This window comes from Pectinophora gossypiella, chromosome 12 (assembly GCF_024362695.1).
Source record: "Pectinophora gossypiella chromosome 12, ilPecGoss1.1, whole genome shotgun sequence".
Classification (NCBI taxonomy): Eukaryota; Metazoa; Arthropoda; class Insecta; order Lepidoptera; family Gelechiidae; genus Pectinophora; species Pectinophora gossypiella.
In genome coordinates this window covers 13368032-13385250 of record NC_065415.1, presented here as the reverse complement: position 1 = coordinate 13385250, position 17219 = coordinate 13368032, and the positions used below count along the sequence as shown (strand labels likewise).

Genomic DNA, 17219 nt, shown 5'->3' with positions numbered 1-17219 from the left:
ACACAATATGGGACAGAAAAAAAATTAAAAAAAAAATGTTAGTTTTCATGAATTTTGCAACAGGAAATTGCATTTGATATCAACTCAGAATCATGGTCTGAAACATCCCTCAAAGTTTTCGTTGCAATGTCACCTACATCCTGTATAGTCTACATACATCCCATTGCTGGGCATAGACTTCTTATCTTTCTGGAGGGGTAGGTAATATAATATGTAATATGTTGTGAGCCAATAGTTAAATTGCGTCTGGCCAAATATTTGCGTGTTGCCTACGTTGTTGCCTTGTCCGGCTTTTGTTAGAGTGGCGAGCGATACTACGACGACGGGCTGGCTGGGCACAGGCGAATGAACTGCATGTGACTACACATACATTTTTTCATCATTCTGTAAAAACAGTGTTTGTATTTTAAGGCTTAGCAACCCTAGCCTGAGCAAATGATGTGCCAAAATTAAACCATAGCATATAAAAATATATTGAATTAATAATTATAATAATATTAAGTTACTTAATTGTAAGCCTATACCTATACAGGGTGTTAGTGACACCGTAACGAAAAATATTTTAGAATGTACTTGATTTAAATAATTATTATTTGGTGTTTTTTTTTGTAAGAAATGGGCTATGTTGTGCTGCAGTTGGTAGACAGACACCCTACCTACCTTTACACTGTTAGGCACTAGGTACCTATGTTACATGTGATACAATGTTGATACCTAGATAAATATATTAGGGGCATTTTATTCTTCTTTTACATTTTCTATTACACACAGACAGAATACAGGCTAGTGCATGAACAGGACAGGCTATTATATGTTGACAAAAATAAATAAAATGAAAAGTCTTAATTTACTGTCAATCTTAGTATTCTTAGTTTATTCTATATTTACATAGGCCTCCTCCAATTAACAATATGAATTGTTAATTTGATAAGATTTTTTTAATCTAACCTAACCTTAATTGGTGGCTCTTCGGATTAAATATGGTACAAAGTATCCTCCTCCAAAGCTTTCGCACAGTTGTGCACGACGAAGTGTTTCTGCGTGGAGGCGCGGCATAAGCGTCGGATCTTCAACAATGTCCTTCCTGAGATCTTTGAACACATCACGTATGCGACGTCGCATATCCACCGCGGTATCACACGCACTCACAAACACCCGCTCTTTAACATGTGCCCACAAAAAGAAGTCCATAGGCGTCAAGTCCGGAGAGCGACGTGGCCAAGACTGAGGTCCAAACCTACCGATCCATCGGCGTGGGAACATCTTATCTAAGTATTTACGCACACCACTCTCAATATGAGACGGAGCTCCGTCATGCTGGAACCAGATGGTAGGCAATTGGGCCAGCGGCAAATCCTCCAGCTCCGGCGCCAGCCACTCTTGGTATAGCTCTTCCTTCAAGCTGTCTAATGTATCTCGGAATTCCCCGTGCAAAAATTCCAACCGAAACTTCAAATAATGCGGTCCCTTCATATTTTCGGGCAGGAAAATGGGTCCTATGATTTGGTTGTTGTAAATTCCTGCCCAAACATTTACAGACCAATGCATTTGGCGGCCCGTTTCCTGAGTACAAAACGGATTGCTGAATGAATTACGCCGGTTCCACATTCCGTTCCTAGTAAAACTGGACTCATCGGTCCATATGACTCGTGATATGAAATTCGGGTTCTGTTGCTGCTGAGCCACCAACCACCTGCAGAAAGTAGCCCGGCGACCCTGGTCATTCGGCACCAAAGCTTGCTCCTTGTGGATGTGCGCACGCCGCCGATCGCCATGCAGAACTTTCCACACACCCCAGTGGGATACTTTGTACTTCTCCGTACGGTTCAATAGCTGGGCCACAGACCGCGTACTTAGGTGTGGATTCCGGCGCACTACTGCCAAGATTTTGTTTGTTGTTTGGGAACTTATAGAATTGTCAGTAGCTTCCTTCACTGGCACTACTGGCTTGTTATCTAGTATTCGTTGATACACTCGAGTTATAACACGAGCGTCTACTGGATGGCGGTCGTCAGGATATCGCTCAGCATAAATTCGAATTGCAGCAGAAGAGTTTCCACCAGCTTCTCCATAACACATCATCATTCTTGCATACTCTTGCGCAGTGAACGGTGTAGATTCCATGATCACAGACGACGACACTATTTAAAAAAGTAAAAAATCAAAACCAAAGAGATCTAAACAAACCAAACTTTGAATCACACACTACTTGTACTACGACTTGAGCTGAGCACAGAGCACAGACCAAAGAGTAATACTACGTCCATTAATAAGTAATAAGATAATACTACGAATTTGACTATATAAAGCCGTTGTCTACGTATAAAGTTTAAAGCCAAAAGCACCATGCACTTGACAAACCAAACACAAACACAATCGCAAATTAGTGTTGCGTGTTGCCGCTCGATAGCGCCCTATCGATAGTTTTCGATCGAACTATCGATAGTTTACCAAAAAACGATAATATCGATAATTAATCGATAGTATCGATTGCTATTTTTTAGCGATACTATTGATAAGTAACGATACTATCGTTAGTATCGATAGTTGAGAAATGAAAAACTACCGATACTCGATATCGAAGAGCGATACTATCGATACTATCGTTGCTTATCAATAGTATAGTAAACATTATCGATAGTAAAACAATCGATTTTTCGGCAACACTATCGCAAAGTAAACGTTCTGAATATGAATGATTATCCGTATCCAAACCTTATCTATTACATTTGTGGAAGGCTTATTTATTCGGGAGTTAAAATATTTTTATTTAATTTTATTAATAAAATCCAATTGTATCTTCAATCAAGGAATAATTCTGTTAAAAGTTTATTATGCGTTATCTAAAATCTATCTTGAAATAAATATATTACTTACTTACTTACTTATCTATACTACTTCAGAACTTCAGAACGATCCGAATTCGGCCGTTGTGACAAAATGACGTTTGAAAACAATGCTTCGTACTTCTACTTGAATATTTTAAATATAACTATTATAGTTTTTGTTGAGTATTGTGTAGTATTAGAATTTAATTATTAACTTTGTTTGCCGAAGACTTTTTTTAAATATTAAATGTGGCTTTGGGGGATGTTGTGAACTAAAATTTTAATTTCTGTGTCGGGCTTTTTTTGATGACCAAAGATGAGTTCTCCGGACTTTTTACTGATAGAAAGACTTCGAAAAGAAAACGTGGACCAATTTTTTACTTTAGTGCGCATGCATTTATCTTTTGTTGTAGACATAAATACTGACGAGTAAGTAAAAAATCCAAGTTTAATGTCTGTTGCTTTTGGGCAATTTAGATACCCTGTTGCTTAGTGATATACCTGTCGTGTTGTTATTTGTTTTTCAGTGTTGATAGTTCAACAGACAAACCAAAGCAATTCCGATGGAATTTTCACAAGAAAGCAAAGAATTCCTGTTCAAATTCTAGTCAAAATAATGTTAATAATACAAAGAACAATGCAGAAACAAATTCTATAAATGAAGATGGAATTCTGCGGCTTAACGAACTTATAGATTTTCTATCACAGCCTGAGAGTGAGTATTAATTTGATTACTGAGATAATTTATTTAATTAACATGAACCACAAGCAGCATACAAAGTATTGAATACAGGTATCTGTATTAAAGAATCAACTACTGATTTTAAGGACAATAAACCATTTATTTCCTAATTCCAGATGTAACTCAAGAAGGCATTTTCCGTCGCACGGGTTCTCTATCCCGGCAACAAGAGCTCAGGCAACTCCTCCTGATGGGCTCCAACCTTGGTTTGGAAGACAGCCGTTTCTCGGTCCACGACTGTGCTTCGGTTCTGAAAGGTTTCCTGGCTGAGCTACCTCAACCATTGCTTATGGACCAATATTACCAGACCTACTGTACTTTAGCTGGTTAGTTCCAGTGAGATATAAAACTATTTGAATCTAATTAAATCATAGGTATTTTTTCTAGTGCCAAGACAAGCAAAGCAAAGCCCAAGGGCTGGGCACTAGCCCCATATTTTACCGAATGTGTAGAGTTTGTAAACTTACGGTTTGTGTAGTTAACCTGTGTAGTGTTAGAAGCTTGGCTCTACATGAGCTCCTATTACTTTTTGATATTGCGATAAATATGATCCTTTCTTGGCAAAATTTTACATGAAAATATTTTTGTTGGGATAAGGATATTTTAGGCGGAAGGCAAGAGGGAAACCACTGCCCTATTTTTTCTCTAAAAAGTAGCATGGAGAGTATTTTAAATGCTACACCGACAAGAGTGTTGACTCTTAAATTGATGATGATGATGAAGGACATTTTAAAAGTGAAATACTTTTTTTTTAATGTTTTTTTATTCTTTGCTTAATTTTTTATGTGAAGATTGAAATTGTTATTTCACTATTGAATTGGATATTTGACTGGATTAAAGATAAGTTATAATGCTTATCTAGAAATAGAAGCCAGTCTAAGATGATCAAAAATGTATTATATAATTTTTCTTTATGACTTTTTTTAATTTAAAATAAAAATTAAGTAACAATGTCGAAGTTTGATCGCTTTTATTGATACTATGGAGTACATAATCATTACAATTACCATTTAGCCTTTTGATTAATGAGCCGTTTTTATGTTTCGTAAAAAGTTGCCTAATTACTAAGTATGTCTATCAAACAATAATTTCACGGAATCCTGGCGACTTCTACAGAACCTCCACGTTTCGCGAAACCCACTTTAGGAATCGCTGCGTTAATCTCGCAAGGTCGAGATTTCCATACAAAATAGGTAAACAATGAGTTATGGATTTTAAAAGGACATTCGCTCATACAACTCATCATCATCAGCCCATTAACGTCCCCACTGCTGGGGCACTTGCCTTTCCTATGGATGGATAGGGAGATCGGGCCTTAAACCACCACGCGGGCGGATTGACGGTTATTAACGACTGCTAATGCAGCCGGGACCAACAGCTTAACGTGCCTTCCGAAGCACGGAGGAGCTCGAGATGAAAACTTTTTTTTGTGGTCACCCATCCTATGACCGGCCTTTGCGAAAGTTGCTTAACTTCAACAATCGCAGACCGAGCGCGTTTACCGCTGCGCCACCGAGCTCATACAACTATAATGTATTTTACTGTGTTGATTTATAAATCTAAACCACACCCCAGGCACTCCATGCAAAACACCTTGTTTTACACAGACACTTTATATTGAGTTTAACGTACACGCGCATCTGTGTATCTGACGCCCCTACGAGAGGGGGTGAGGTAAACCTAGCTCAGCCACTGGTGGGGAGCGGACAGTTGCCGTTCTATGCGTAGTATCGTAGTATTCCTTATTCTATGTCTAAACTGTAAATTTTCCAGCCCAATACCCACCGAACGCAGAATCGTCAGAGACCAAACTGCTGACAGCTCTTCAACTTCTATTACTGCTGCTAACACCTTCACACCGGAGTTTCTTACAACGGTTGCTGACGTTACTGCGACTGGTGGCGGACAATGAGGCCTCTAACCGGATGTCGCCTGACACGCTTGCTACTATGTTCACTCCGCATCTGTTGTGCCCGAGGAAGGTAAGGTTGAGTTAGATTTTATCCAATTTTTCAAAACTTGTACGTATTACTCCCGTCTCCACGTTGCTGGTGTTACTGCGGCTGGTGGCGGAAGACGAGGCCTCCAACTGCTTGTAACCTTTCTATACGGCTTCTCTGGTCCAGTGGTTGAGCGTTGGGCTCACGATCCAGAGGTCCCGGGTTCGAATCCCGGTGTGAAAATTACTTTGTGATCCCCGGTTTGGTTAGAACATTACAGGCTGATCACCTGTTTGTCCGAAAGTAAGAAGATCCGTGCTTCGGAAGGCACGTTAAGCCGTTGGTCCCGGTTACTACTTACTGGTGTAAGTAATTGTATGGGTTGTGAGGTCAATTATGGTGATTGATAATTAACAAACATAACATAAACAGCCTATATAAGTCCCGCTGCTGCACAGGCCTCAATCAACCGGAGAACCGGATTTATAATTATTAATATGTAAATTGTTTTTTTTTCTCACCAGTTATCACCAGAAGCGTTCCACACGGAGTCGGTAGCCCTGGCCCCGGTGATCAGCTTCATGATCAAGCAGTCGGCGCGAGTGTTCGCGGCGCCTTCGCAACTAGCCACCGACGCGGCCGCGTACTTCACACAGAGGGACCGCAAACGCTGCCAGTCGCCTGACCCCGACGAGAGTATCACTGACAAGTACGTTTATTAACCCGTCGTCTGAAGGCATAGAAAAAAGAATAAAAATAAAAATAAACTTGCTTTTTACAAGTCAGTCGATTACATAAGATTACTAAATCTTTTAAGGGGCAATGTATACGTTTTTACAATAAGATTCCCATTGACATTCAGAATTTACCTTTCAACTGTTTTAAGACAGTAGTTAAACAAAAACTTTACAAAAAGGTTATTATAAAGCTAGTGATTATTTAGAAGATATGAATGCATGGGATTATCTGTGTGAGAACTGATATTAGGCAGCTAAATTACTCAATTGTATGCCAATATTTTATGTTTATTTTTATTTTTTTAAAGAACGTCTAGGGCCCTGTGCCGAGGATTTTCTTGCAGCTTCTTTTCCGCGGCTATACAGGTTGTGAGAAGCTGCAGTAGTTTTAGGCGGATGAGGCGTTCGTTATGTAAAAATTGACGATTCAAAGTGTAACTATGTTACCTACTGAATAAAGATATTTTTGAATTTGAATAATACTACGTATAGAACGGCAACTCCCCGCCCCGCACCAATTCGTATTGGGCGCCGGCCTCACCCCCTCTGGCTCTTGCTTTAGTCTTAAATAGCCGTAAAGCGCATATAAAAGGAAGTGCGCAAACTTTTTAACCCCCCTGTTTTACGTTTCAGGACCGCAGCGAACACAGTATACACATTCGTGGACCGGCACCGCACGCGGGCCGAGAACGAGAGCAACCCAACGGACACGGCGCTTGCGCAGCTCTACGCGCACATACAGGCGCTGCCTGACTCGCAGCACAAGCGACGACTCATCAAGCATTTCAACAGGCAGAATGGATACGGTAAGTTAAAAGGACCTTTGCCATATTTTGTTGGAATGTGCCCGGAATTTAGATGTGAGAAGAAAGGTTTTTCGCTCTCAGGGTGTGATTTCTCTTGGCGACGGAGAAGTCAATTGCTGGTTGGCAGAGCCACTATCAAGTAAGGCTTTTAGTTTACCTATCCCTTGCCTAAGGGATAGGTACACGAAAGCACCTATGAGGCTGGCATGAAAACTCAGGGTGTTCAAAGCCTCGTTAAAAATAAGAAAAAAAAAAGTTATAAGGACATACATAAACATATATCTCACTCTCTTTATTCCCAATGGGGTGGGCTACAAGTAATCAGTGATTGAACCGTTCCCGGCATTGAAAAGGCAAAAAAGGTTAGTTTCCAACTAGTCAAATCAGTTACTTTTTACTAAACATCAAAACACAAAACGACTATGGAATTTGTACGAAATAATACACTGTGACGTCATAGAAAAACGTGATAAAATGTCGGACTTATTATTACGTTTTTCTTGATTAAAATTCATAAATTAGTTATTAAATAGAAAAAAGAAAATATTTTTCGTTAATTATAAACTAAATTATAGATCTGTCTTTATTTAGTAATCTGAATTTCATAATTTATCTTGAACCTATTGCACGATTCAATTGTGTGTAAAAAGAGCTTTATTACTTAGCCAATGGGCATATGTGATCAGAGTACAAGAAAGAACAACATGAAAAAAGCAGCCAGTGTCCTTACTATTAAAAAGTTTTTACAACTGGAATATTCCCGGGAACAGCACATCACTGTAGACAGCATTTTATGTACATTATAGTCCTAAGATGAATAGAAATAGAAATGTTTTATTGCGACCCTGTGTTCGTACAAATTGTGGTGTTATAAAAATACAGAAGTAAGTATAGTATCAACATGGACCCGGTAAGGGCACTTTAAACGTTGTACCGGGTGAGAGCCTTCAGCGCTCCCCATTTGTCCGGCCAAGTAGTTAATGCCATCTGCGGCAAATCTACAATAAGTCACGACAAAAAAAAAAGGTAAGGGCAACTGGTAGAGAAAAAGAAGTAAAGAATATGATGCACTAACACCCATAAAGAAGTGAGAAGTGTGTGTGACCGAAGCAAATATAATTCCATAGTCTCTGCTTATTCCGGTGTAAAATAGGCGTGACTGTATGTATGTAACACCCATATATAATAGTCCAAAATTTTAGAACAGTCACAATGCCGCAGATAGGACATTGCTTACAAAAATCATATCCTTACCTTGTGACGGCTATCGCGTAAGTGCGAGCGAGATACAGTCCGCGCGCTTTCCCCTTTACTCCTTAGCGGCTTACGGTCATTTAGACTAAGACCCAGAGGGGATGAGGTCGGCGCCCGGGGGAGAGTTGCCGTTCTATACGTAGGATTATTCTTTATTCTATGACAATGTCTCTGTCTGATCCCGGTAAGGTAGATGAACGCGTTGTATGTTTTGTTTACTCCCAAGTCCAATATTTGAAGGAAAATATTAATTTATCTTTAGTTCAAAGCGTGACTTAGATCATGTTGCGATGTACGTACTTTTGACTATCTGACTATCTCAGTTGGGTTACTCGTTCGTCGCATCTGTGTGTGTGACGCATGACGTCCGTACGATTGAAGACTAAAGTAAGAGCGGGGGTGAGGTAAACCTAGCTCAGCTGTTGGTGGGGAGCGGAGAGTTGCCGTTCTGTACGTAGTTTCTTATTCTATACCGTTCAAATTCTATATTACAGGAACCCCAATACAAATCCAAAGGACGGGTAAGGTGGCCGGGTCGCGTAGTTTCGGAGACTCCATAAAGAGGCATATTTTCAACAAAGGTTTACTCAATAAAACACCAAAGAAGGGATCTGGATCCAATATAAATACTGTCGAGGAGGTACGAATTATTTGTTTTATCTGCTTTAAAAATAAACGTTGTTTCATGTGTTTCGGTCTGTAATACTTTTTATAACACTAATTAAAGCCCAAACGTCTCTCACCATACGACTATCTGCGACATAAGTACCCGTTATGGCAACTAACATACCATACCATACATAAACTGGGCAGAGTCGGGAGTATTCAAGAGAGAACTTGTAGCAGTTTTTGATACAAATTCTATCTAAGATCATTAAACATTCGTTGGTCTACTAAACTCCGCGACTTAGATGTATACTTCTATTTTAATTTGTTAGTTTTTTATATGCAACAAATACTACTGAGGACTATGTTAGTCAGACGAGACACAAATGAAACCCTTAAGGGTTTCCTGTCTACTAGTATGTTATATTCCGTGACGAAATTTTATTTTACACATCTGTTTATTTGTCGTATCTATTATGTATACTTTAACCCCTTGGCATACTATCTACCTTTGACTAATACTTTCATATTTTTCGTAATCCCTTAATTCATATATTTTCTTCATAATTATATTTGCTTATTTTCTTATTTATTGTAAGTAAATCCCGACACACTTTTTGTTGGCACGATAGTTCAAAGTATTTATAAGCGTAACTTAGGTACTGGCAGAATATCAGTGTTGCTAAGAGTGGTATTTCTACTATTCTTCGCAACAACATGCTGAGTCAGTCCCTTTTCCCTGGCAGTGTATTTTTGATTTGTATACTTATCTTTATCTTCTCTACTATTGTACTGCACTGTTTTGGGAATAAAGTTATTCTATTCTATTCTATTCTAAATTAATAAATAAATAAACATACATTGTAATTTAGCCACTTATTTAACGTAATTTCAGACCAAAACATTAATAAAACACAAACAACGCGAAAACTTTCCGTAAAAATACAGCGATTAAAAGATCATTCTTATCAAGTCATTTTTATCTAGATTTTTTATTGCGAAGAATATTTTTGGCATTTGCTATCCTTTGCGATATTTTCGCATTATTTATAAATTTTATTCAGGTATTTTCGCGTAGTCTGTTCCTTACTATTAAATTCAAATAGCCGTAACATGGAGCCTCATATAGTTCACTGCTGGATTATATAATTCTATTGGTTCAAATGTCGCGTCGCGGGTTCCATGTTACAGCTACTGATGAAGAAAATAGCATGTAAATGCATAAACGTGACTAACCCATGCATTGTGTTCCATCCCTTGTCTCTTTCTCATTCTCTGTGTCTCTATCTAACTTTCCTCACGTCCTAACGCATGTTTCCAGAAATCAACCAAAGGAAAGTTACAATTCTCTGATAGCAAAGTTGACGTGTCCCATAAGAACATAGTATTGAAAAATTTGGCGAACAAAATAGCTAGTTCCGAATCCTTGGGCGATAATGACGATTACGAGTCAGATGCTAGCAATGAGAGTACTTTATCTGAAGGAGCATTGAACAAGTCAAGGAAATTGAGTCCTAAGTTCGTTTCGGAACCGAATTTGAGCGTACTTGAAGCCGAAGAGACTCCTAAGAACACGAAGAAACGGACAAGGTTGTTTCGTTCCAAAATTATGTCTGCTCAGAATGTCAATAAGAAATACCAGAAGAGATCAGGAGTTATACGTGGGACGCCTACTTCGTGCGTATCGTGTTTCGACGAGCCTGATACGGGGTCTGACCTGTCTATCCCGTGTGATGATAAGCCTTTAGGTGATACTCCGAGGAAGGCTAGAGACCAAGAGATAGAGTTCAAAATGCAGTATTTAACGAGCACGCCAGGAATGTCGGAGGTGTTCGATGAAGAATGTTCCACGCCTTATACGATGACGTTCAAAAGAGCCTCTATGTCGCCCATAACTAAATCTACGCAGAAACTATCGAAAGCCATGCAGGTTTGTCTATGCGCTTTGCATGATGTGTTTCCATATTCATACGTCATACGTCTTTGCTTCGATTTTTGTTCGTGTTTTTGTTAAACGTTTGTGCATAAAAGCCCGAATTAACTGTATGATTATCTAGTAACCTATATTGTACATATACAGAGTGTTAGTGACATCGTAACGAAAACTTTAAGGGATGAGTTCATTATTCTGAGTTAATATCAAGTGGAATTTTCCATCGTAAATGTATAGAAATGAAATTAAAAAAAATAGGTAGTGAAAAATTAATAGTATGATAAAGTAACAAAAAATATTTTTAACATTGTCATCATCATCAATTTAAGAGCCACGCTCTTGTCGGTGTAGCATTTTCCATTCCAGTCTATCAAAGGCCAATTCCTTGACTTCCCTATAAGACACGACGTTAACCTTTTCTTTAATCTGTTCCATGTAAGCTCTTCTTGGTCTTCCCCTTCCTCTCTTTCCTTCTAGCTTTCCTTCTATGATGTTTTTAATGAATTCGTCGTGTCTTATTAACATTGTATTCAACATAATATATTATTTTGTTTTTATTTGACAGATTTTGAAGTTGCTTTATTTTTTTTAATTACTTTATTATTTTAGTGTAGGGGACAGGAGCGGGGCTAAACAGATTTTTAAAATTAAGTTGTTTCCAGGAATCAATTATGACTCCGCGCTCACGTAAACCGCTTATCATCACATCGGAACAACGCGACAGTCTGCCGGAGACAAAAGACAAGTCACCGGTTGAAAGTGAGGACATCTACCAGTCACTGTCACCGAGGAACGACAGTGACTTTGTGTCGTCTGACGACGACTTGATGTCGCGATCCACGTTCTCCTGTGAAAGGTGAGTTATATAAGTGATAGGGGATAATTTATAATGTGTTGCCGGCCAGTGTTGTTGAAGAGCTCGGTGGCGCAGCGGTAACCGCGCTCGGTCTGCGATTGTTGAAGTTAAGCAACTTTCGCAAAGGCCGGTCACAGGATGGGTGACCACAAAAAAAAGTTTTCATCTCGAGCTCCTCTGTGCTTCGGAAGGCACGTTAAGCCGCTGGTCCCGGCTGCATTAGCAGTCGTTAATAACCACCAATCCGCACTGGGCCTGCGTGGTGGTTTAAGGCCCGATCTCCCTATCTATCCATATGGAAGGCCCGTGAAGGCTGGTGATGATGATGATGATGTGTTGCCGGCCTAACATGCGCAAATTGATATTCTTTTTTTTTAATTTTGTCACGGTCATTTTATCGATTCTGACGACATAATGTCGTTTTGTCGATTGGTGCCAACATGGCCAACGAAAAAGACATGTCGTTCTGTCAAAATACCACAACGCGATAAATTGACAATACTAACATATTTATGAATTTTAATAAAGAAAAATGCTATAAATGTCATAGGCCGCTTTTTCATACAAATTTCATTATAATGGTGCCAACCAATGTGACAAAATGTCGCACTTATCACATTTTTCTTTATTAAAATTCATAAATAAGTTAAATAGAAAAACATTTTTTTTTGTCACCTTTAGATCTCTCTTTTTTAGTAATCTGAATTTCATAATTTATCTTTGACCTAAGAAACTACCCAATTCAATTAGGCATGCTAATATATACTACGACTCTTTAGAGGATAACTTTTAGCCGTATCTGATACGGTTTTCGCAGTTCAATATAGAAGTGTATTTAGTTTAAAAGAACTTTTTCAATGTTTTCAGATCAAATCTCTCAGCGAACACCTCACTACCTCGTACGAAAGCCGCTTACGACGCCCGTTCTATCTCCAACGCTGACGTCAGCCCTCTACGGTCTACGAACACGCGCTTCGTAACCAGCCACGAAAGACCCCTTATCGAGGACCTAAACACGACTTTATGCGGCACCGAACTGATACCAAAATTCAAAATATCCCACGAAGTCACGGACCCCAAAACTCGATCTCTGTCGGAGCCGTTTAGAGAGTATTTATTGAGTCGATCAGTTTTGACTGCTACGCCCATAGACCTCTCCATATTGAATAAATCCGGGGATACCGAAGAAAAATTGACCGATTCTCTAATGTACTGTTTGGATGGAAACGTGCCATCAGATCTCACTTCTTCAATAGGTAATCTAGCCGTCGATAAAGACCCGGATATATCTAAACGTTCACCTTTGAAAAGTATAAGTAATTATGTAAATATAGAAAGTAGTCCCAATAGGAAACGTTGCGCATCACTCTCAAAAGATGCTTCAGTGACGGAAAACAAAAAGTTGTTGGTCGAGAAGGAAAATTCGGATGAAGCCGTATTTGAAATACGAGAAACTGATCTCTAGAACGTTAGTGATAATCCCTTCGGTAACTTCCGTTCTATGGAAGTGTGACCTCATGGAACTGTTAAAACTTTTTGCCCTAGTATTTATAGAAATATATTTTTTTTTTACAAAAGGTTACGCACAATTTTCAGGAAATAATAAAACAAATAAAAATGATCGTCGTAATTATAACGTCGTCGTCGCGCCTTATTGTAAAATTTCCATATTTAAGAAAAACCTCGCAACAGGTGAAAAATAAAAGGGCCTAACTCAGCCCAAGCAGAGGTATTCTGTGGACCTTGAAATTCGATTTTCATTACAAGAAAGATTTAACATTTCTATGACGTCACAGTTCCATAGAACTAGTCGCCGATCCCTTTTGCATAATTAGAATGGTCCAAATATTAGTTGTATTGTACAACAGACACTGCCTTCTGTAAGTCATTCAGCCCCCGCGATACGTTGCACGTTATCTACTTAAACGCGACAATTATCGCTTGCTTCACCAGAGCGTTTATCTACGTAGATACGATTAGTATGCGTTGAGTGTTCCGTGTGATGGTGGCAGCCCGTGTTATCCATAGTTTTATTTTGATGTGACTTATTGGAGATTTGCCGCAAATCTACTTGGCTGGACAAATAGGGACCGCTGAGGGCTCTCACCCGGTACAACATTTAAGATAACAGGCCTGAGGGTGCCCAGTTGAGCGCGAACCTCGGCGTCTAAGAGGATAATATTTGAAAGAATTATCCATAGCAACGACATAGATGCAACATATATCAGGGGTTGATTTCCTAGGTCGTATTATATTGGTAATACGGATTGAACTACTCTGTCACTTTATAAGCACGTAATAGTATGCTGGTACATTTTGGTTGTGAGAATTCAGTATAGAGTACTTTTTTTGGCAAATTAATATAAGAGATATTTTACTCAACTCTGACCGTCTGTCTGTCATATTCTTTATTATATAAGGACTGAACCATAGTAGATTGCACCGGTTGTTTTTTAGAGCAATAGTTAAAGCTCTTTATTTGGAAAAAAAAAAATGCGAACATTGCGGCAAAATTTTGTTAAAATGTTCGTATTACAAATAATAATTAGCGAAATGATGTGAATACATTTTCGTTAACCATTGCGTGGCCGATTTCTGTTCTAAATACAAAAAGCAACTTTGTTATTTTTCAGTAAATCAAGAGAAGTAAAGAAACTCAACAAAAACTATGTTGCATCACAAAATAAGGTATTATGGCTTTTTAGTCCTTCAAGTGCCTGTATATTATGTTATTTATATAAATGTGATATTAATTCCTGTGTTAACTGAAAATGCATGATAAAAAAGTACGAAAGTCACCTTACAGTGAAAACCACGTGACCGCTTTTTGAAAAATTATATTCGGATGCGATTTTCTTCAACAATACCTCGATATCTTTCAATATCTTTCAACCCGGGTAAAAATTGAGACCACAAACATTTACCTGGATTGAAACTGCTCAACCAACAGTCTCCGAGGTCTGGTGCTTAAAGCGTAAGGCTCACAATCTGGAGGTCCGGGTTCGATTCCCGATGGGGACATTGTCGAAAACACTTTGTGAGACTGTCCTGTGTTTGTTAAGGACAACAAAAGTAAGATGATTACGTGCTTCGGAAGACCGGGTCAACCGGGTAAACCGGGCTACTAGCCCAAACACCACCAACCCGCAGTGGAGCAGCGTGGTAGAGAATGCTCCATACCCCCTCCGGTTGATTGAGGGGAGACCTGTGCCCAGCAGTGGGACGTATATAGGCTGTTTATGTTATGTATGTGTGAAACTAGATTGTCTATTGTGAGCTTTTGTTAACAGAAATCACATCCGAATGTGGTTTTTTAAAAAGGCGCTTGCGAGGTTGTCATCCTAAGCGACGATAGTTTTCAAAGTTTTAAATTAGACATCGTCACTGGAAAGCATTGATTTACCACTACCGTAGATACAGCGCTTGATACAATAATGCGGCGAAAACTTGGCGCTTGTTTAACTATACATTCGTACACCGCGGTATATATACGTACATTCAATAAAATCGTGTCAAATCAAGAATGTACGCATCGTCTTATTACGTATATTAGCGCGTGGTGCTTCGTAACGCGGTCTGGTTATACTGCGACTCGGATTGACCGGGAGTACTTGTTTTAGTGTATTTTAAACTAAAATAATAATTTTGGTGGGTTTTACTGCGAAAATTAAAATGTTTATACTATGATAACATGCACAATGTCATTAGAACTATGATGTTACATCCTTCTTTTTTCGCTTTGAGCTTCTATTTTTGCAAGTTTTTACCACGCACTTCTCCGTGTTGCCAGTTCGGCGCCTAATCGCGCTCTGAGGTAAAGTACTGTCAACGTCGCTGTATTAACAGTAACTTTGCATCCCACTTTTTGAGCGCTGATTTTCAATCTACGGTAGTAGTGAATCTATACTGGAAAGGCAAAATTACATAAGCGCCAAAATATCCTAAAATAACAGTCCATGTTATAATATGTATTAATATACATCTAAGACAATGAAAAAACAATGTAATGTTGACGTCATCTAATTTGGATAAATGGCTAAAAAGTTATTATAAAAACATGAAAAAGGTACTTTAAACGCTTGTGTAATTTTGCCTTTTCAGTGACGATATTATTAGTATGTTAGTTGATCTTATTGAAATACAAATTATGTTTGTATCTTTCGTATTGTAATATTATTTAATTATTACACAAATATTATGATTATAGATTATTTCGATTATTGATTTTTGTTGTATCATTAATTCATTTTCTATTTTTTAATATCCATAAGTGCTCTTCAATAGGCTAAATGACTGGGTTAAACTTATAATATATTTAATCTAGGAGTAGAAGCCAGCCTAAAATGTTTATCAATCGATTTCTTCGTTTTGACTGATTCACGGATTTGAATTCAGAATTACATAGCCAAGCGTACGACGTTTGACCACGTTTATTGATGACGGTGTACGGTAGAGTTTGCCGCTCTAGGATTGGCTTGCACAGCCATGAAAGAAAGTGCATTTCTTCGAGGCAACGACGTCATAAATCGTCTGAAACAGACTTATAAGGCCAATGAATGAATGAGGCCATACGTATATATTTCTACTTGATTAAAGTTGTAGCTGTGGTATTGAAAAGGGACATAATCCCTTAATCCATACAGTGTAATAGGTAAGGTATGACACAACCTTAATTTTATTATAGTTTCACAGTTCTAGACCCGCCTCTCTTTCTTGTACTTATCGTAAGTGAAAGACGGCACTACATTTAAAACTGTCAAACTATTCAAAAATGAAAATTGTAGTCCAGTGTTGTCCAGAATCCGCATAGGTACTTATTTATATATGTCGCCGAATGATTGATGAAAGGTCTAACTGGATATTTTCAAAAAGACAAAAAGGATAGTTTTGCTTTCACGGTAATGAGATTGATCATCGATGTTCAAAGAGCTTTTGACAGACAAGCAACATTAAAAACCTTAATTTTATTAGTTACACAGTTCTAGAACCTGCTGTCTCTTTCTTGCACTTATCGTTAGTGAAGGACGGCACTACATTTGAAATTGTCAAACTATTTTTAAAAAGTTTCGTAGCCCAGAATGTGCACCAATGTGTAGTTAACAACTAAGTACTTAATAAGAAAAACTTTCTAAATATCCTAAGTTATGACTGTTGCACATTTATTTAATGTTCAAATGATGAATATTATTACTAAACCTATTATTATGACTACCGAGAGACAACAGTAGATTTCGCAACAGCTTTTATAAAAGCAATTGACGAATTTTTCGTCGAGAGACCGGCGCGGCCTGAAAACAAATAGAATGAATAAACACTTCCTCATTGACAGGACGATTACAAAGAACATACGATTATATCCCAATGGGGTAGTCAGATATTCCTTATTCTATGGTCAGAGGCACATCCATCGTAAGACGAACTAAGTACAGGTACTTCACCGAGGTTTTTGTTAGACCAATGAGCCGTATCGCCGTCTACAATGGTCGAGCCGACCAGTAAAAACTGCATTTAAGGTAC

General features: G+C 38.5%; 1 protein-coding gene across 2 annotated transcripts; it reads left to right on the top strand.

Moving 5' to 3' along the window:
• Positions 1-2952: 2952 nt before the first annotated feature.
• On the top strand, positions 2953-13459 carry LOC126371207 (rho GTPase-activating protein 19). 2 transcript variants are annotated; one of them, XM_050016461.1, is made up of 10 exons: positions 2953-3257; positions 3356-3543; positions 3687-3896; positions 5344-5552; positions 6035-6219; positions 6881-7053; positions 8802-8947; positions 10235-10843; positions 11509-11702; positions 12570-13459. In XM_050016461.1, the coding sequence occupies exons 1-10, from the start codon at positions 3145-3147 to the stop codon at positions 13165-13167; spliced, it is 2625 nt and encodes an 874-aa protein (XP_049872418.1). In that variant the 5' UTR covers positions 2953-3144; the 3' UTR covers positions 13168-13459. The 2 variants fall into 2 exon arrangements, with proteins under 2 accessions (XP_049872418.1, XP_049872419.1); XM_050016462.1 differs by lacking the exon at positions 10235-10843.
• The last annotated feature ends 3760 nt before the right edge of the window (positions 13460-17219 follow it).